The sequence below is a fragment of the Pholcus phalangioides genome, unplaced genomic scaffold, assembly GCF_987345545.1.
Source record: "Pholcus phalangioides strain wild (caught in Gottingen) unplaced genomic scaffold, Ppha-v1.0 ptg000001l_1, whole genome shotgun sequence".
NCBI lineage: Eukaryota > Metazoa > Arthropoda > Arachnida > Araneae > Pholcidae > Pholcus > Pholcus phalangioides.
The window spans coordinates 672,392-694,128 of NW_028301594.1; the positions used below are offsets into that span (position 1 = coordinate 672,392).

The following is a 21,737-nucleotide window of genomic DNA, read 5'->3' on the forward strand; positions in this document are numbered from 1 at the left end:
ACTTTTTTCCCCTTCCTTTTTCTAACATGCTTAGGAGAAGGTTACCGTATTTATCGCCGCTTCGCCAAACGGAAATTTCTTGTCAATCGCTCGTAAGCGAAGCGGTTAATTTATCTGATTGGTACTTTAAATTGATCCACAAACAATATATATTTTGTTTTAAATTGCAGGGGATGGATGGTAATTCAGATTGCGTAATGTCTGCGTCGTTTTGGAATCACTGTATGCTGACTATCTTAGCAAAAGCACATGGAGGTGATGATGATGTACTTGAATACAAAAAATTATACTACCAAAAAAATTTCTATCTACAAATTTGTATCAGTTTTTGACAAATAGTTTAAAATTTATGATAAATTATTCAAATTTTCAATTCATGTGTTCATTTTTGAATACATGTTTCAGAAAACGTTCATTTAGTTATTCTCATTTTTGATTTGTTGGTTTTAAGGTTTTGACAATGTCGTCTTTGGAGATTTCGCTAATTTATTATCCAATTGCCAGAAAGTAGAGAGCGCTGATGTACCGTCGAGTCTTGAGGTGATACTTTTGTCCATCGATGTAGGAATATCGATGTGGACTGATTTTCAATAATAATAAAGATCTTTCTTATGATATCATTGCAAAATTTATAACAATAATTAGTAAGCAGTAATCGCAGGTAGATTAAGAACATGCATTTTTATACAAACGTTCGTGCGATTAATACGAGAGAGTATAAAACACAAAATGAGTTAATGATCGAATACACCCTAGAACAGGGGTTCTTAACTTATGTTACGCCTTGGGTCACAGAACCTTCCAAGATGGATCGTATAAATCCACGCATTTGTTTTTTGACACTGATTTCGAAAACTAAACATTTCATTAATAAGGAATATTTAATAAGTGTTATCACTTACGAGTTAAATGGTAACGCAGTCGACAGACACTCGTTGTAACGACCTTACGTTATAGCAACCATTCCATTACAATGATCGATAAGTCCTAAATGTATTCATAGAACTACTATCGTATGTTTTACTTTCGATATAACGATCCTCCCAATATAACGCCCATTTTCGATGAGGGCGAAAGGGGTCATTATATTAAACATCTACTGTATTACAAATACAACGCCACAACAGACAAAATGCCCAACGAGGTGGCTAAAGAAAGATTCCTATAACAAATATGGATGTCATATATTTCAAAAATACAGCAACCCAATTAAAAATGCAATTAAAACAATATATATACATGATAAAATATTATGCAATGCCCATAAGAATACTTATGGTTGTGTAAAATAACCATTACCCTGTTTAATTACCATTAAAAAGGGTTGTGAATAAATGGAATAGCTTACCCTGGGTGTTGTTGAATTCTACCCCAATTGATACGTTTAAAAAGAACTACGATGTTTGTAATGTGAGATAATCAAGAAGATATTTATACGTAAATAAAACAACTATAATTTTTTATGGGCAGTGCATTTTATCATAATCATTTATTTTGATAGGTTTTATTTCAGTGTGTTATTAGCTTTTTCGTGGTATAATTGCTGTTATTTTTAGTTGCTGCATTTTAGTTATATTTAATATCCATATTTTTTATGGATATCTTTTTTTCAGCCACCTCGTTGGGAATTTTTCCTGTTGTGGCCTTTGTATTTGTGTTAATTCAAAATAGACCCATAGGTTATGAAGTTGATCGTGTTGTTGATTTTGTTTCGATTAAAACAAAAGCTAAGAACCGCTGCCCTAAAGAGATGAGCAAAGATTTCAATAGACCTGCAAAACTATACAAATTCAGTCTGTAACGAGCATATGAGCTTTAACTAGAGCTCATAAGTAATTTATTATGTTCATATGCACAAAGTAAACTTTGCATGACGTTTTTATATATATACTAGGGGGGCTCTGCCCCCCTGCCGCCTTTGGTGGCCAACCCCCCCCCCCCACTTCTCTTCACAACATATCTAATTTATTTCGTCCCACTTCATCAGCGTGCTATGGAAAGGGACGTGTGGAAGCATCAGCTTACTGAAGAAGATTTTAATAAAGATAATAATAAACCAAACAAAAACAAATGAGATTCATCAAGTACCCCCAGAAAACTTCCCCATGGAGGTCCCCAGATTCAATTCGCTGAATTTTAGTGCGGCCCCACCCTGGATATATCTTGGGCTACAGATGTGTTGCAAATTTTACAATGTTAAACAACAAAAATCAATGAGATACATCCAGGGGCACCGAATTAGAACCTGTCAACATTTCCACGGAGCCCTGAACTGGAAGCTTGTCGGTCACCCCCCTGTGAGGGGCCACGAAAATTTTTCATTTTTATCAATTTTACAACGAATAAAATCCAGGGCCCACATCCAGTAGCGGGGACACAATACGCAGATTTTTAGTGGGGAATCCAGACTGGATTTATCTCGGTCTTCCGCTGTTGCAAGTTCTACAATGTTCAACAACAAAAAAGAATCAGATTCATCCAGGTCCCTAAAATGAAACCTGTAAACATGGGTCCCCCCGACTTGGAAGCTTGTCGGTCATCCCCCTCTGCGAGTGCCATGAAAAATTTTCATTTGTATTCGTTTTACCAGCGAATAAACTCCGCGGCCGCCAACCAATTACCCGGAACACCAATTCGCATACTTTTGGTGGGGCCCCAGACTGGCTTTATCTCGGGCTTCCGCTGTTGCAAATTCTACAACAGAAAAGAATGAGATTCACCCAGGGCCCCCAAAATGAAACTTGTAAACATGGGGCCCCCGACTTGGAAGCTTGTCGGTCATCCCCCGGTGTGAGTGCCATGAAAAATTTTCATTTGTATTCGTTTTACCAACGAATAAAGTCCAGGGCTCCCAACCAATTACCCGTGTCCGAATTCACAAATTTTATGGGGCCCCCAGACTGGATATATCTTTTGCTTCCGCTATCGCAAATTTTTCAACGTTAAAGCAGCAAGAAAACAGTGAGATCCATCAAGGGCCCTTGGAAATGAAATTTTTTAACTTATACGTGCAATCCCCCCCCGGGTACCCCGACCCTGTGTGTTGTATGTATATTATACATATACGTACCTGTCGGCATGACCCCCCCCCCCCCCTCCACAAGGGCAGGGCTGACAGGAACCACAACGATTCTTATTACATTTTTGATTTTTCACACTATAAATTAACCACAGAGGGGCCCCTGAAAAGCTGGTTTGGGGGCTCGCCATCTAAATTCCAGCCTAAGGGCTCTGCTGTAGGATGTAGGAGCCTCTCGGTACATGCACATAACATGGTCCCGATGGGTCAAATGGGTCCCGATGTGTGCTACAGTTAAATGAATATTTGACCCAAAATCGTAACCGACTTCCGTAACACAAAAACGTAACAGATTTCCGTCACCCATTTCTGTAACATAAAATCGTCACTAATTCCGGTTGCTTAGAAACAGGCCCTTTTCGAGTTTGTGATTTTATATTATAGAGTAGATATATACTTATGTCATTCAAATTTTTGAATTTTTTTAGAAAATCGCGTATGCAGTCAGTCAAAGCATGGATCCTGAAGAATTCAAGAAAATGCATGCAGAAGTAGGTTACTAGACCTATACAATAAATTATGTTTCTCTACAGAAATCATGAAACTATCTCTTATTACGTAAAAACCTCTTATAAATGAATTTGATGGAAGGTTATTAATATGTGATCATCCAGTAAAACTAATCTCTTTCTAGCTCCTAATATATATAATTTTTTTAAAGAAGAAAGAAATGTATCCATTGATATTGATTCCTTTTCCAGGAGGCCCTTGAATGGTTGAAAAAATCGCAATCAGAAGCTGGAATAAAATTTCGTAATTTTCTTCAGAAACATGGTCACCGGTGTCTTAAAGAAGTTGGTTTTTCCCTCTCTTCCAATTTTTCTCTTAGCTTTACAATTATAATTTCGACTTTAACTACTTATGATAATTTATTGAAAAAAAGCTGTATGTGTGTATAAGGAAGAAATCACGTGATTTCGAAATTATTGATTTTTTTTTACTCGATCATTAATGAGATGATAATCTTCACTTTCAGTTTGATGTCCGTTCGTCACCTTGGGGTGAGAAGCCAGCAATTCCGGTCAAGATGATTCAGGTCAGGGCAGTATTTGCTATACAATCATGTCGATTTGCCGATTATGTTTCCATGCAATGAAGATTAAACTGGAATCGTTATTAATTCAAAAATATAATTCACACTTAAATTTCAAAAATACTTAAATTCACAACATATTAATAAAAGTTTAATGGTAGTAGTCCAAGAGGCGGAAAAAACTATCGAGGCGAAACTGATAACATATCTGTTCAGATGGGAATTTCTATATCAATACGGACTGATGATTTTTAACCCTTGAAATTGCGAAGCTTTGCATTTGTGCAAGTTATTTAAACATTCATTTCAGCAGCCAGTTTTGAGGGTAAAAATTCAAAATTGCCTTTGTACATAAGGTGAAGTAATATTCTTTGCATTTGATATTTTGAATTTGCTGGTACATGTCCCAATTAACGACAAATACTCTTTGTTTGTTGAAGAGTATGTGTGATTGTGATTTCCCTAATTTGTCTCAAAATGTGTTTTGTTTCATTTCTTTTTTTTTTAATTTGAAGTTTGCGATCTGAACTTCTTCTCGTACTAGTTTTTGAATCACAAAAAAAGATAGTTATATCTGTCAACGGTATAATATTACTTTAATACATTTATTTTATATGCGATTTTTGAGGCCCTGTATAAGCAGTGGAATGCGAAATAAATTTTTAAAATCATTTTTTCGGCTTTTTATAGGTGTGCTTTTTCTATGAAAAAGAAAAAAAAAAAAACTATCAGCTCGAAAAAAAAATTGAGCATATAAAGGGTTTGAATCAAAATTACCAATCATATACAGCACACCTCAAAAGTTTAAATACTAGTTGAGATTTGCCGCCTGTGTGTGTGTGTGGCAGTCGAGTGGTTAAGGAACTAGCTTCTCACTGTGCAGGTCTGGGTTCGGGCATGGATGTCTACTAACCTAACACTAACAAATTCCCTGGACGGATCATGTTGACCCCTTGGGAATACGTGAAGATCACGTTATCATTAAAAAAAAAGAGATCACACAGTATCTGAAAACTACTCTCTCTCTCTAATTGCAAAATTACCAATTAATTACCCCGTATTAGAGGGAACATGTACTTTATTTTCAATGTAATACAATTAGACTATACACTTTAAAAGCAACATAATAACAAGATAAACAAAAATCACATATCGTCGCAAATGTTCAGACAATGTCAAATTTTCAGCAAAATAAAAATTATCTATAATCTGGTCGAGGTTTTTTTTCTTAATAAGTCCGTTGATGGGATTTTTCATCCAAGAAACTATGTCTTGCATTATTTGCTGCTCAAATTTATGCCACTCAATGGAAGTTCTAAGATCTTTTATGGACAAATACTATCGATTATTTTCATATAGCCTATCTCTTGATAAAATTGCCCAAAGATTTTAAAAAGTTTGAGAGATCGGGCCACATGCTGCCTGGCCCGGAACTTCAATATTTTGCGCATTAAACTAACCTTTTGTACGATCTGCTGGGTGCATGATTTGCTTACGACTACGACCTGCCTGATAACCTTGCTGAAACTTCCACTGGAGACCAGCTAGAGACTCACCAGATCATGCTCCCGTGTCTGTATGTGAGGCTGCGCATTTTGGTGACCTCGAACAGAGGCTATTGGTACCTGCTCATTGCAGCAGAATGCAGTTGGAAGCATCAGTAAACCACCCCTTTGTCTATGACTAAAATTAGCCTGTAGTTCTTTGCGCAAATTGTGCAAATATTATTCTCATCTATCTGATCCATCTAGATTACAATTTTTCTCATCGCTGAAAATAACCGAATACCATTTTAGCCCATATGGGACACATTTGCGAGCCTACTGCTGTCTTTGTATTTTGTGCTCAAGTTGAAAACCTGAGCGCAAAAGCTAATTTCTTCATAAATTTTCGAAATGCTGCCGTACCTATTTCTCGTATACGTGTACTCATCGTATTCATTCACACTGAAAGTCTAGACAAGCTTTTAAATTCCTACTCAGTCATCCTATGCGTAGATGGCAGTCTTTAGATTCTTCTGTCTCATCTCTTTTATCTGTAACCCGTTTCTGATCGGTTTTGGGCACTACACACATGTATCTCCTCCAGATAATACTCGGTAGATAGACATTTGAGAACGTTGTGAGAGCTGCAATTTCCGAAACAGTCTACCCTTCCGATTTCAACTTTTAAATTATATTTTTTCAGAACTGCTCACTGTAGCTCGCGGTATCTCATATAACTTATGCTAACCCCCGGAAAACACGCTGAACTGAACAGCGGCGACGTCATTTGGAGCCAATTTACATATTTCGACAATCATCGTAATTCTTTATTATGTCTAAACCTTTGCACACACGAAAATTTCACTATTTTTGCAAAAAAATATTTTTATTATGAGTTGCAGCGCTGCTTTTGATATTCAAATGTCCAAATAATATTTTTAGAGAAAGAGGGAATTTTCTGATAATCTTTATTATATTCAATTCTCAGTTTCTTTAAAATTTAAGAGTGAATGTCACAAGTGCCTAAATTTTTGCGGTGCACTGTAATATTTCTCATGTTATGCGATGAGTTTTGAATGGCAATTTAATAATTAATAACTATTATTTTACAGAATTTAGTGACTGTGAAAAATAAGCAACCGATCAGAAACGAATCATATTCGACATCTGAACTTCTGGCTAATATGAAAGTAAAACTCAAAGGACTTTCGAGGTAGTTCTTTTTTTTTTATGTTATTCACATATTTATAACAGAGACTTATTTTATGCCCTATAACGCTACCGTTATATAGAGATCGGTTATCGTGCACGTCAAGAAAAACAAATTTTTTCCAATGAAAAATAGGATCGCAAATTTATTTCTAATAAAATCTTGATAATTGATATCTCACACACTGCATTTATTACAGTCATACAGTGAAAGATAAAGTTCATGCATTTTTATTATCCGGATACAAAGTTAAAAACCTGTGATTCCTGTCTCACTTTAAAAAGCTTTTCAGGTTCGCGGGGCTATTGGTCATCAGATCAGTTTTGTGGCACCCTAATGGCACCTTGTGGCACCCTAATGCAAACTTTAGACATGTTTTCGGCACCCAGAAGTTGCATGACAGACTTGTTCAGAGTTAGAAGTTATACATTACTATGTCCCATATAATTTTGTCGTAATGTAATACCTCACGGCACCCTTGACTAATCTCAAAGCGAAAATGGTCTACCTTGGGACACCATTTGGGTGTCATTGGCCCATAGCGTAGTTCAATGTTGCTTTCACAAATATCATCTGCTCTATTATTTGTGTATAAATAGGATCTCAAAACTTTTTAAATCTTTTTCAAGTCCTTCGTCTCACAAGAAGTTTCGTTCACTATTGAATTATTATTTTATCTTTTATAAAGTGTCATGAATTTAATTGTCATACAGAAGCAAAATTAAAGTTGCCGTATCCATGAAAATTTCCCAGCACTCCCCCTTTCATCTTTTTGAATCACTGTCTTTGTTCTAATACAGTCTTGGAACTTCGAAAAGACTCTGGATTATTTATCATGTATAATGTCTATGTATAGGTAACACCATACACGACATTTCATTCGCGAGCCGTTGATCCTAGAGGCATATTTTCAGTTAGAAAAACTCTCCAAATAACGCGTAGAACTCAGATACGTCACACTCATCCATGTTGCATGGGGTTGTATATAGCTATTAAAATAAAAAAAAATATTTTTATACGGACACGTTTAAAAACCCAATTAAAAAGGCCCTGTCTCGTTCTATTTGCACTTAGAAACCTGGAACTTTTTTTCTTGGCATCAGGAACTTGTTTTGTACACTACATTTTTAACTGTGATTTGTGTAGTAGCCATTTATTTCCCCACACTTCAGCAATTTGTATTTGAGGTAATGAATTGCATTTTTTGGCAAATTTTAGAGATATCCCGGATTTAAGACTACATTTTCCTCGATGATGTACGGTGAACTTACATACGTCATTATTACTACATGCTATTTTGTTACATGTAGTTTGCTTCTTTTTTTGTGAAGGCATAGCTTTTATATAACTCCATATCTTATCACTAAAAGGACTATCAACCACAATGGTTGAATAATTTTTCCTTCAGTTGTAATTAAATTATCAAGTCTGCCTGCGAACCAACTCTGGTCCGCCGACCATAAGTTGAGAAACGCTGCTATAAGCCTTTTGTGCCCCTCCGTAGGTTGATCTTCTGTGTACGCCTCTGATTAGATTGCCATTCAAGAATATACATAGAGTCTGGCCAACACCGTCTGACACTGCTGTAGCGATGGACTTTACTATGTATGAACAGGGGTTATTTTTCACATGATTATAGACTGAACACACTATCAAGGAAACATATTTTCTGGATTTTATGCCGAGGTGAACTCGGAAAAAAAATCATCTGGTCTCCACCGGGAAACGAACCTAGACCCTCTTGCATACTGGGCAAGATGGCCTGGCGGAGACCAGGAGACCTTTGCGAGCTCACCTCGGCATAAAATCCAGAAATTACCGGTTTCTCTGATGTATTGGGCTGAGAGAAAGCCGTCTATCTGAACGAACTGTATTTTCAGCTTGTGTTTTAAGTTTATTAATTACTGGTTTAATCCAAGCATAAGTATTAAGTTAAGCATTAATTGAAGGATTTGCATAAGTTGTCATTGCTAGTTGGTGCAAAGTACCGAGCATTGAGCTCTCGTCTTCTTCATCATGGTTTCCTCTAAATTATATCAAGATGGTTGCCTAAAAACAACCGTTTGTGTAATTTGAAGTAATTCCTTTCTATTTAGCTGTGGTTGCGATTAATGGAATTATTGCGGATGTGGCTATGTTGTAGGCTTGGCTGGCCAATGATTACCTATTTTTTTTTTCGAGTGCAAGGTGGCTCCACATCACGCGTGATCAAACGTTTAATCAAACGATAAATACACCAAATGTTTGCTTCTTTTTTAATATCCTACCTACGCACAAACCAGTTGCGATTACAGCTTCCGATCATACAAGAAAATTGTTTTCGTGAGTAGTAGTCTCTTTGCTTGCCCCGTAAATCGTCGCAGCTTGTTTTCTCGTCTACATCATGCAGGGCCATAAACGGTACAGCGGTGGGAGTGGGTGGAATGTTAGTTCAGGTGCCCACAAACTAGGAAACATTTTTCCTAGTTTTTGTCATTCCCAGTAAATATGTGTCATTGAGAATATTTTATATTTTCGTAAAGGGTGGTTGATGACGTAAGCATTATTCAAACCCCACTCCCAACTTCTCATCAAAAATCAGCAAATCTCCCCCCCCCCCCCCCCCATTGATGCTGACGTAATACTTGAATGGTCGAAAAGTATACTTCTTCCACACATTTTTATGTTAAAGCAAAAACCTTTTCGGGCCACATGTGGCCCGTGGATGGAAAACCATTGAATTACAGCAGCTGTTCTCAACCTTGTTTGACTCGCAGAGCCCTTTTTAGTATATAATTTCTACGGCTGAGCCCTGTAGGCCTCGTTTTTTTTTTATTTATTTATAAAATTTACTGGCATTTTATTTTCCTGGATCGGCCGCGGAGCCCCTGGGAAGTACACACGGAGCCCCAAAGGCTCCGCGGAGAACCAGTTGAGAACCACCGAATTACAATATCGGGATGACGGCCAAGCGTGACGGAACACAGTGAAGTAACGGACGTTTCGTTCTTGTAGATTGACTGTTATTTTCATATAATGATACCTTTGAAAATGACAACCAGGAGTGCTGAAACGCGTCAGGTTATTTAAATTACTTTTTGTCTTAAAACGTTGTCCGAATTGTAAATTTATTAACGTTACTTTAATGTGTTGTATTTCAGAATTACTCTTTGCCTTGATTGTTGAATTTTCTCTGAAAACTGAAACGATTTAATATATTTATTTTCCACATAGAATTAAAAATCCTACACTGCTGCTTTTCCCACAGGTTCCTGATGTATATTATTTTACCGAACTGTAGACGAGGAGTCAGAGACAGAGAAACAGCGAAGGTTCGTATAAAACTCGAATCGTTTCGAGAATCTTGTACTTGTGAAAGTTAATTAGACTGGATCCTGGAGTTTTTATCGCCGATTCCAAATGTTTTTCCTTAAAGTTATCGTTTTCATATTACGTACAGGGTTTTTCACAACGTGTCCGAAAAGAATAAAAAATCCTATGGTTTATTCTAAAATTAAAGAGTATTAAATGTATGTGTGTATAAAAAAAAATGCCAACTCAAAGAAAGGGAATTCAGCTGTTATAATGGCACCTCCATGAAATAATTATTGGGAAAATACAAAATATGAAAATTTTTACCTGCCCGGCAATCAAAAACATTTAAGTAATAGAATTCGAGGCTTTTCCTATTATTCCGAAATAAATTTAATGTGTAAGAACAGAATGGAAATTTGTTGAATATTGGTGATTGAACGTGCGAATTCCTGAGGATAAAAAAATTCCGAGTTTACGACGTACAAGTGTAACAGAAAAATGGTTATGGGCCCGAACGTCAAAGGTGGAGTCGACTGATCGAAAGTATATGTGTATATAAGAACTGACATCATCTTGCCCCCCCCCCCACCCCACCCCCACAGACTTTCAAGCCCATCTCCGCCTAATGGTGGGGGAGATGTTTGAATACGATTTCTAGCAATAACTTTTGTAAAGCCGGGTTTTCCTAGGAGCAGGTTTCTACAGCGCGCGCAGCGCAAATAATAGTAAAAATGCTGATTGGTCAAAAAATTCTGAATTTCAGGTTTTTAACTAATCATCGTTTTCACGCTGCACACAGCTCAAAAGTTTTACACCTAGGAAAACCCGGCTTTAAGTTGTCACACACATAAACAAGAAATTTCAAATTCTCGAAAACCATAATTAGTGGTACAGGGTCCCAATGGGTAAACCCAACAAACCTTTTCCAGTATAATTTTGTTGAATTCTAAATATACATATTTTGGGTTTATATGATAAAATATACCCTTTTTTAATCAAAAGCTTCTATAAAATGAAAAAGACCATAATAATTTAATTAAAATTTTATTAAAAACAATATTATTCCGATAAATATAAAAAAAATGTATTAAAATTATTCAAAAAATAATAATTTTAGTATTGTCAACAGATGGCAGTATATCCGATCTATTTTTTAAGACCATTCATCTGATGCGGAATGGGATTTGTTTATGATATAGTTGATAGCATATTTAATTCATTATGAAACATTTTATGCTCCCATATTATTACCATTCATACATTCGCTTGATCAAATGAAAAATCAACGAGAGTTCTTGACGAGAAAATACGCGTGATAGTAAAAAATAACTAGTTTTTTGCATGAAACAAAGATCCCCTTGTTTTACCAGAAGTTTTTGTGTATGTCGGACTCAAACAAATAAAAACTAATAAATGATAGGAAGAAGTTGAGATGGGGAAAAAATAATTCTGTAACATTCATTCTTAGAGGGCGATATTTTAACATTTTTGAAAACATGGCTCATCTGCCCAAGCTTCGTGTCAGGGTATCTAAACACATCCAACAGAATCATTTCACAATTCTCATTACTTCACTTGAGTTGATTAACGAGAATGTGCTTTGCTGGAAAAACTGTCTTGCAAACCCCAAATTAAGGAATTCAAATCACCAATTATGACTCTGCACCAAAAACTATATGGAGATTTTTTGGTCATTGGGATTTTGTAAATTCTTCCCATTCTTTCATTAGACCTTCGTAAAGTTTCGTAATTTTTTTACGGGTGGTTAAGGCTGTAGATACTTTAGACAGAGCACAGAAACTTAATTATGAACACCCTGTAGGTCATGGCCCACACAAGAGTGCAGCTGACAGGCCTCCAGCCCGGGCACTAGAGAGAGAGAGAGAATAGATTTTTATCTCCTTTCTCACAAGATATACAGAAAACGGCCAAAATGCATGGAGAAACGGCGGATTTTCTTTTGGAAAGAAAATTTCATCTCTTTTCCACGGGGGCTCGAACCCCGGACTCTCGCATGCTGGACGAGTGCTTTATAACTAAGGTAAGAAAGCAGATAGAATATTTCCTTTTTGGAGCGTATATATACTGAACGGCACCGTGCGATAGACAGTGACAACAATTAGCTAATAGCTCGTAAATGACGTCCAGGTGGCACATATGTAGAGAGAAAGATGTCCTCTCTACTCCTTAATACAAGATATATATGGTGATATACAAGAAAGATGGTGCGGTGCCTCAATTTCTCACCCAACTCCATCGGCTGAAAATTGACGTATGGAGATGTGAGCGGAGTTGGTGTTTTATATTATACTGCATATTAGACAGTTTTCCGTATCTCTTGTATTAGCAAGTAGAGAGAGTATATCTGTCTCTACATTTTATTTTTCGCACTATAAATCCACTGTAGGGCGCGTGAAAAATTTGATCAATGACCCACCAAAGATCATAACCTGGGGGAGGGAATCTTGTTGCAGTATGTGAGGGCTATACCTTCACCTTCACTCATATACCGGAATGTCGTAGATTAGACCATAACAGCTCATATCCCACTCCATCATCTCTTTGCCAATTAAATGTAGTAGTGCATTGAAGCCACGGCTGGTATGAGAGAATCGGGGGGGGGGGGAGAACAATTTAAGAGGCATCCCACATCATCTCTAACATGGTGCAAAATTTTGGAAAGAAAATGTGGTTGGAAGTGCATCCTTACCCCGAGCGTTGCCAGCCACCTACACAGGAATTAATGGATAACATCTAATAATGATAATTGATGCTAACTAATGTGGTAATATGTTGCTATATTTGAATGAATGATGATAATATGATGCAATGTGAATAAATGATTATAAAGTTTCTATATGATAAGTGAAGATGCAACATGATAATAGTGTTGCGATTAAAAATAATGATGAGGTGGAAATGAAATTCCGAATGATGACTTGATGAGTAATATTTTACTTGAGCAAAATACACTATCGTAAAGTGCTACTCCTCAAGCATGTTCTCAGATTTCGCAAACGACCTATCAACATCTCGTAGAGTTCATCCCAATAAGAATCAACTCTATCAAAGGCAAAAGATGGCTTAACGATATATTTACGAGTTGGTCATAATAAAGTGGTCACTCAGTGTATTTTAATGCTCTAAGAATTCTTCTACATGACCTTATTCTTTAAAATATTTAATACATTTTCAGTCAGCGCTGATCCAATCATTCAACAAGTTGCGGCAACCTCTCCACCGTTTGGCGAAACTGATGGTGGAAGAAGGAAGGTTGCCGAATCAAGACCTAATATTCTTCCTATGTGTCGAAGAGATCAACCAGCTATTAAAAACTAGATCTCCAAGAATTGTCACCAGGTAAAAAAATACATATCCATGTAAAACTCATACATTTCACATCATCATTCCTTACATACAATCATTATGCTCATTCTGATCACTAATTTATCGATATGACAATATATTTTATTGCTTTCATTCCAGAGCTTTGAAAAGACAAAAATGCTATCCAGAATTGGATAAGCTGATTTATCCAGAAATAACGTGTGGGCTACCTAAACCAGTACGTATCCTATTACTCGTGAATAGAAATTTTAATTTCGCTTTAATATAGGGAGTCTAGGCTTTTTCTACTACCGCACATGCACCTCGTAAATATTCATCTCATGAACGTGTAGTTTGTTTCTGATGAATGCGTGTCGTTTTGTGCGAGAAGCGTTGCCATCCGACTTCTGCATTCGGAAGCAAATAATGCGGCATGTTATTTTGCTTGTTGCATTATGCGTGAATTTTTTTTTTTTCAATATGTTGTAGGCCTGATTACTCTTCAATTGGGTGTCCGTGCTGAAAGTATTAAAGAAGAAAATCTTCTACTGAGGGAACTACACATGCTTAGTTATAAAAATTTTATAAAGGATTGCTTCGTTAATTACATAAGTCTCCTATCAAAGTCGCGTATTTACACTGTCAACAGCTGCTTTAAGACGCTTTTCGCAGCAGTTGCACTGACTGCCAGCATAGGAACGCTTGGAGTCTTCCAATTTCAAAAAGCAAATTCGAGAGTCGATCTCCGATAGAAAAGTCTCCACAGAGAGCGCACACAATCAGGCCTACAACATTTAAAATGCTTGCTAAATTTAAGTTGCTTGCTTCCAAATTTAGAAGACAGATAACAGCATCCCTGTAGCCAGTGACGGGTATTACTCAGAAAAAACTTCACGAGAACTTAATTACAGCGGTGTCTTGGAGCAGGGGTCCACAACCTCCGGCAACGTAGCCCACTAAAAGGTTCCTTCTGGCCAAAATATCAGTTTGCTTGGTCATGGTGCTGTTAAGGTAGTCCTACCGCCCCTCATGTCCATTTGAGAGCTATGCAATGAGATCCGGTGCTATGATTTTCGTATTTAATATGTAAATATGCAACAACACATTAGCTGTCACTTCCAGATAATGGGCCTTCAAAAATTATACCCAGAGTATTATCGCTTTTATTGAAACAAAAATCGGTATAAACTTACTCGATAAGAAGAAATGTTTTCTGTCCTTGATGAGAGTGAGGGTCTTAAATAAGGTTGGGTGGAGGAGAGGCATTAGTAGAAAATATGTTCCAAAGGGGGCCATGAACAGAAAAAGGTTGAGAAATAAACTGTGTAAACTGTACATTGTATGCATACTAGTATATAACTTTTGCTGAAAATAATTTTTTTTTGTTTTAGATGAATTTACAAGAAGAATATATTCCAACGGGAACTGAACTTGTGATGACAGGTAAATTAATTCACCATCGAAAAAGAATAATGAAACGATGAAAATTCTGAGAAATAAATTAATATTAAAATATTCAGGTTTTACAAGTTGTTCTTAATCAGGCATATGTATCCGGTGATCACGTCTGACTTTTATAACATAGGTAAACATTCCAAAAATCACTCAGCAGTGTTAAGAACGTTATATATTTTTTTTTACCATGATTAATAATCACAAAAAATCCACCTTTTTTGAATTTGTCATTAGGAGTTCCTGTCAGTCAAGGAGTAGTTAAAGCTACAGCAAGAGTTGTGCTGACTTTGGATGAGGCACCATCGATACAGGTATTATGTGCAAAGAGTATTTTTTCCCTTTTATATAAATATCGTTGCATTTGGGTACAGTAAGAGCTTAAAAATTTAAGTACCAAGTATTTAGTAGAAAGTGAGGATACAACTTGAGGTCATATAGGCACTAAAAAGTTGACCACCTCCAAACCAAACGTTAGTCCTTTAGAAGTGAAAAGCTAGAACGGTACATAAATCAACTAAAATCGATCGACATTTAAAATCAGCGGTTCTCAAAGTTTTTTCACTAGTGACTCCCCTGCTTTAGTAATTGTTTAGCAGTGACTTCCTAGAGTATTCTGGAAAAAAGCCACTTCAAAGCATTCAACAGGCACACTTCAATATCGGCAGCTAACCACGACACTCTTGACAAAGGTTAGGGACATTCCCAATAAATGAATGAACACCAGAACTCTGAGTCTCATCACGTTGCCGACGTCTCTTCCAACCCAGCGCTTCGTGGTATAGTCAAAGACATTATTATTAAACGTTATTATTAATCTGAGAGATTAATAATAAAGTGTCCATAAAGTGTAATAACTCGAGAATTCCTTTTTAATAAATTTCAAAAAGTTTTTGTAGATTTGATGCTCAGAAAATGCATTAGAAACATAAATGTCAACAAATCTTAATTTTTTTCAAATTTCCTTTTTTGCGAAGAAATAATTCACTTCAGTTTTTTTAGATTAGATGGTGCAGGGTATATTCATCTTCACATATAATTTTTTCAAGAATTTTATCCCTTTTTTTATGTAATAAATCACTTTTCCCGCTTTTACTTACTTCTGGAAGCCATCTTAAAAAAACCCCAAAGTTCATATTCACCATATTTATAATTCGAAACATACCCAATCTTTTAAGTCGAGGCTCAACTCCCTGAGGAGAAAATAAAAATTCTGCAGTGAGAAAAAACAACCCACACTTGTTGGGCAATTTACCGGTTTTGGTTTCCAATTTTGTATTTGTGGTAAGGTTTAAGTCAAAAAGACATACAAAAATATAACAATATATTTTCTCGGAGAATTGCGTGGCGACACTCCCGGGAGTCGCGACACACATTTTGAGAAACACAGAGTTAAATGGAGATTCAAAATGAGATTATTTGCTTATAAATTGTTGCGTGAAATTTGTATTTCATCCAAAGGCAGGTGATGTGCTAATAACGTACTCAACGGACATTGGCTGGAGTCCATATTTCACATTGCTGTCCGGTGTCGTGACCGAACTCGGTGGTCTCATATCCCATGGTAAGTATTACATTGGATAGAATAAGTTTTCTTTTGCTGTCCGTCATTTTTAATTTTTTTGGACTTGTAATATTACCGTATTCCTCGCACTAGCCAGCATGCCGTAAAAATCGGGGGGGGGGGGGAAAGGTTTTTTTAAATTTTAAATTTTGATCTATTCAAGCTTTAATAAGGTTCACATTATGCATTGAGTAGTCCTATATCAATCAATATTAAATCTATACACAGGGTGTCATGTAAGTCGTAATTCGTCTTTTATCTCACCAACCGTTTGTCACAGATATATGGTTACAATTAAAAAGAAAAAATGTTTAAAATGCTTTCAAAAATCGCCCTGAAACCAGTTTCGAGAGTGAAATTGCAGTGTGTCACGAACTTTTTATTTAAATAAGAAAAATATTCATACGGGACCCGCTGTCTTCCAACTTTCAATAACTGTAGAAAGTTGTTATCCTGTCTCTTCTGAGCCCAACAAAAAAAAAAAAATTCTATTGTAGTCAATATTCGCTAAGATATTTGTTTAAAACAAAAAAAAAAACGGAGAAAACGCGAGAAAGTACAGCATAAACTACAGTCGAATCGCGTTTTAACAAATACCGTTATAGCAAACATCTCGTTTTATATAACGAGCATTTTCCTAATCCTCGAGTTAAGTTTACATGGGAACAATGCAAAAACCTGGAATTACTTTACAACGAAATTTCGTTTTTACAAAGTGCTTTCTACGGTCTCTTGAAGTCGTTATAACGGGATTCGACTGTATTAGGCAAGCTCATTATACTGTTCCTTTCACTTTCTCTTTGATTTGAAGTGTAAATATCTCTGCGAATATTACACCACATTAAAGCACTTGAATTTTTTTTAATGCGTGTTCAGACGAGACTTGGCAACAACTTTCTAATTGAAAGTTAAAAGACGGGGGGGGGGGGAAGATTGTATCAAAATTTAGATTTTTTTTTATTTTGTCATACACTGTAATTTCACTCTCAAAACTGGTACAGGGTGATTTTTGAACACATTTTAAACATTTTTTTAGATTGTAACCCCTCTACGACGAACGGTTGAGATATAGACCGAATTAGGACTCATACTGTATATGAAATTGATTTTCTCTATAAAAGGCGTGCGTGCGCGCGCTCAACTTAAACGATACGATACATCAAAAGTTTGCCAGAGCTGGGCAAGTGCCCGAAACGAGTGAGAAACAATGGTTCTGGGGGTCTCAACAATGACTTTTGGAATGTTTAATTTGGCCACCGTAGTTCGCAAACAATGCGTTTCAGACATGGTTATTCGTTTACAATTGTTCGTCACTTACTTCTTCGATGCTCGTAGTATGTTGAGAAAACTCGGGCAAGAGCAGAATATTTTTACTAGTATGTTAATGAACGCAAATAATAGGGAAAATCTTTAATGCTTTCACACGCGATCTATATATATATATATCATGTACAAAATAATACCACACGGCGTTCTCTATCTCAGAACCTTATAAGTATTGTATATTTTCGATACGTATTAAAGCTCATAATATTTGGTATATATAAATTTAAATCTGTTAATAATATCGTTCAAAATCACTTAATTTTTGACATTTTAATTTTATTTGAAAATATTTTATATAGATATTTTTAATAATTATAATTGATTATTATATATAATTTGGATGAAACATTTAACATTTACAGGTGGCCTTGTTGTGGGCAGCGAAAGTGTTTTAACGAACACTTTTCTAATCCTACAGATAAGTTCGCATAGGAACAATACAAAGACCTGGGATTCCTTTATAACGAAATTTTGTTTTAGCGAAGTGAGTTTCTTCGGTCTGTTGGAGTTCGTTATAAACGGGATTCGACTGTAGTTTAGGAATAATAGTTCTCTCTCTGAATAAATACTCGAATCGGAATAAAATAATATTTTTCACTAGCAAACGTGTTTTATGCAGGAAATCAATAATGGTAACAAACATTAAGCATTCACTTATCACTCTAAACCTAATTATCATTAGCCTAACATAAAATCCAGATATTGTGTTCTGCACGGGGGTTTTTTTTTTTTGGATGTTCAGAGATTGAAAGCAAATGCTGTTGCTTTTGTATTATAATATCATGTTTTTCAGTGAATTATTTCATTTTTTACTCTGTCAAGTGAAATCTTAAGTACACGATCAAAAGTATATGCTCCAAAGAATTTTACACACTTAGCTCATCTAGTCTACGAGAGCGAATATGCTTAGTATTCAACATTTGCAATAAACCTAGATTTAGGTCTGGGACACACATGCTAACTATTGGTAGGTAGATAGATAGATAGATAGAACCGCTCACAACCCCGGACTGATGCAAGGCACCTTACTTTCGTTCCCTCAAAAGAGGCAGAGTTGAGTCGGAAAAGTTAGCAAAGATTTATAGTGGTGGCTCCCCTTGCCCCGTGCTCGCAAGTTTCGAATTACTCGCGTCGTTCTCCCCAGGAAGACAGCCATCAACCAATGCAACATACAAGCCATTTGACAAAAATGGGTGACTGAATCCAATGACTAGGGAGAAAAATTGCACGTGCGCCCAGTGGCACATAAGGGCCGGAGACCGCAGCCTGGGATTCCGAAAGAAATGTGGAAAAGACTTGTGGGCAAGAAAGAAGAGGAAGAAGCTGACAAGTTGAAGTGGGAGAGCTTTGAGAATGATCAAAATACACAATACACAATGTATACAAATTACATATATACAGCGCCTCGACTGTGACGGGAAACGAAGATACAAAGCCTCCGTCCACAGTGCTGAGCAGTTTTGCCTGTCCTATTGCAGAATATGCAATATACACACACACACAGAATTCACACAGAGCCGGCACTGCAACGGGAATAATCAAACAGAGCCTCCGTTGACAGTGCTGGGCATTCACATTTGAATTACATGCATATATTATTTACTTGCTAACTATTGGTAGCAGCATTCGAGCAAATGTTTCCAATACGTCCATTGGTAGCAACTGCTCGAAAGTGGCGTGCTTTCGTGCTACTTAGTAGTATTATACTGTATTCCATGCCTATCTCTAATGCAGTGCTTAAAGCGGAGGGGACTGTAAAATGCTGAGAACAGACAAGTTTCAAATCAGCCAATGTAATCGATCTTAGTCTAGAGTTTTCTTCTACTTAAGAAATTTTCGGAATCTGTGATTCGAATTGCCCGGCGTACCGAAAAATACAGGTATTCCCAGCATGACGGGTCTTCCTCGCTGTTTCCCGGCATGGCGGCTAACAAAGAGGAATACGGTAATATTGAAATATTTACATTTTGGATTCGAACGTTTGCTTGATAAATACTTCATGCCGTAATCAGTGGAGAAAAATTCCTACATTAAACACAAAACTGTTCTTAGTACATTTTTCTAGTTGGTAAATTTATCTACAAAATATTACGTATACGAGATGAATATTTTCCTTTACGTCATCAGATTATTTAAAAATTTGTGATGATAGTATTTCCTTCGGTCATTTCTGATTATTAAAAATGTGTTTTTAAACACGTATATAATAGGTGCAGTTGTTGCCAGAGAATATGGTTTACCGTGTGTCGTTGCTTTACATGGAGCTACTAGAGCTTTCAAATCTGGTAAATATGTTAATTGCATGATGATTTGCACGTCTTTTATCTGCTTCGGCGTTTGATATCTCTCTCGTAAATGTAATTAAATTTCAAGTGTATATACCTACAGATTATGATACACACTCTTCGCTAGAAATGAAACATTTATTATTCGACGTTTATCGGAGAGTAGAAACTTTGCATCTAGCTTGGAAGCTGTATAAAATTTCGTGACTATATTCACAGAAGTTGCCCCAGAAGATTTGTCTATCGAATCCCAAAAAAAAAAACCTTCTAATTTGCAGTCAATTGGGAATTTCCCTTGTAATTAAACAAGCAATATACATTTTTAGACTTTCATGAGTCATTACAGCATAAATCTCTCTCGACGTGTTAGATAAGCATCTGTCCTGTTGCTTCTTTACTATTGCTTAGGATTTCAAATAGCCACGGCCAAACATTATTCTGTTGCCAAGAGCAAACATTCGCTCTTAATTGCAGGTCTTTTATCTGCTGATGAAATTCTAAGCAATAATATAAAAACAATAGGACAGATTATCTAATACGTCAAGAAAGATTTATGCTGTAAATGACTCAAGAAAGTATAGAAATGGAAATTGCTTTGTTTAATTACAACGAAAAGCCCTAATGCTAATTAGAAGAGCTTATTTCGAGATTTGAGCGGCAACATTTCTCGAGGATCTTCCATGATTCCTGATGTTTGGTTCCTAAAGTTGGATCTGAACTGGCTTAGGCGATTATTGTGCTGGTTGCGGCGACTTGCTTATCTTACACATAGAATCTAGTTTTACTTTATTACTATCATTTTATCTGATGGCCGGGCTCCAACATTCTGCTTGAGAAGTATTGACGGTGATGCAATAATAAAATTCTCAAATGGAATGAAATTTATTTAGCTTAATATAATTATGCATGTTTCAGTGCTGTCGTTAGAAGCTGCAACTTAAGTATGGGTATCCCTTTCATATATTTTTTTTTGTTCATTAATTATACTTCATATCATATAGTCACTCTATGACCCACCGACTAAATGTGGCCTCGTCACTGACATGGCCCGCAACCTCAAACCTAATTCTTGGGAAAAAGAACGAAGTGGCATATTACACCAGATCACTTAAATGGCCAGCGGTACATATACAAATAGATCATTCAAGTGACCTGAGGCGCAGTGTTCTAGATCCGCGGCACATTTACAGATCACTCAAGTAACATTGTGCGCTATTTCAGATTACATAAACTGCGTATAAAGAATTTGCAGATCTTTTAAGTGACTCACAGCAGAGTTCCAAATCACTTAAGCAGCCCATAGCACGTTTGCGTCATGTTTTCAAACCAATGAAGTGGCCCACACTCTGAAAAGATTGACACCCTTTCTTCTTATGGTACAATAAAAAAATAGTTAATATAAGTTTGCTAATAGTTTACATAAGTTTAACATGCCCCAACTTGTCTCCTTTACAAGCAAGTTTCTTCTTTGCTATTGATACTAAGTAGGGGTTTTTCAGACGAAAGGTATCTAAAAGTAATGTATGCTTATAATGAGAGAACCATAATTTTTTGTCATGAAAGTGCTGCACCATCGATAAGGGATTGCTCCAAGTTTTCTACCAAGGTCATGCAGACGCACTGTTGAAAGCTGCTTTGGGGGCGCTTTTCACAACAGTCGCGTCAATTCTGTGGTTCACAACT

The 21,737-nt window shown here is 36.4% G+C and overlaps 1 protein-coding gene across 1 annotated transcript in view; it reads left to right on the top strand.

The window, feature by feature from the left end:
* The window catches only part of LOC149089624 (uncharacterized), a 59,875-nt gene that overhangs the window by 37,203 nt on the left and 935 nt on the right, over positions 1–21,737 (top strand). Inside the window, exons 27-39 of the mRNA XM_089231870.1 lie at positions 171–255; positions 452–540; positions 3,508–3,570; positions 3,781–3,873; positions 4,056–4,115; positions 6,709–6,809; positions 10,054–10,117; positions 13,297–13,460; positions 13,587–13,665; positions 14,819–14,870; positions 15,117–15,193; positions 16,341–16,443; positions 19,980–20,054. Coding sequence (XP_089087996.1) covers positions 171–255; positions 452–540; positions 3,508–3,570; positions 3,781–3,873; positions 4,056–4,115; positions 6,709–6,809; positions 10,054–10,117; positions 13,297–13,460; positions 13,587–13,665; positions 14,819–14,870; positions 15,117–15,193; positions 16,341–16,443; positions 19,980–20,054 — 1,105 coding nt within the window. The remainder of the gene's footprint in view (positions 1–170; positions 256–451; positions 541–3,507; positions 3,571–3,780; positions 3,874–4,055; positions 4,116–6,708; positions 6,810–10,053; positions 10,118–13,296; positions 13,461–13,586; positions 13,666–14,818; positions 14,871–15,116; positions 15,194–16,340; positions 16,444–19,979; positions 20,055–21,737) is intronic.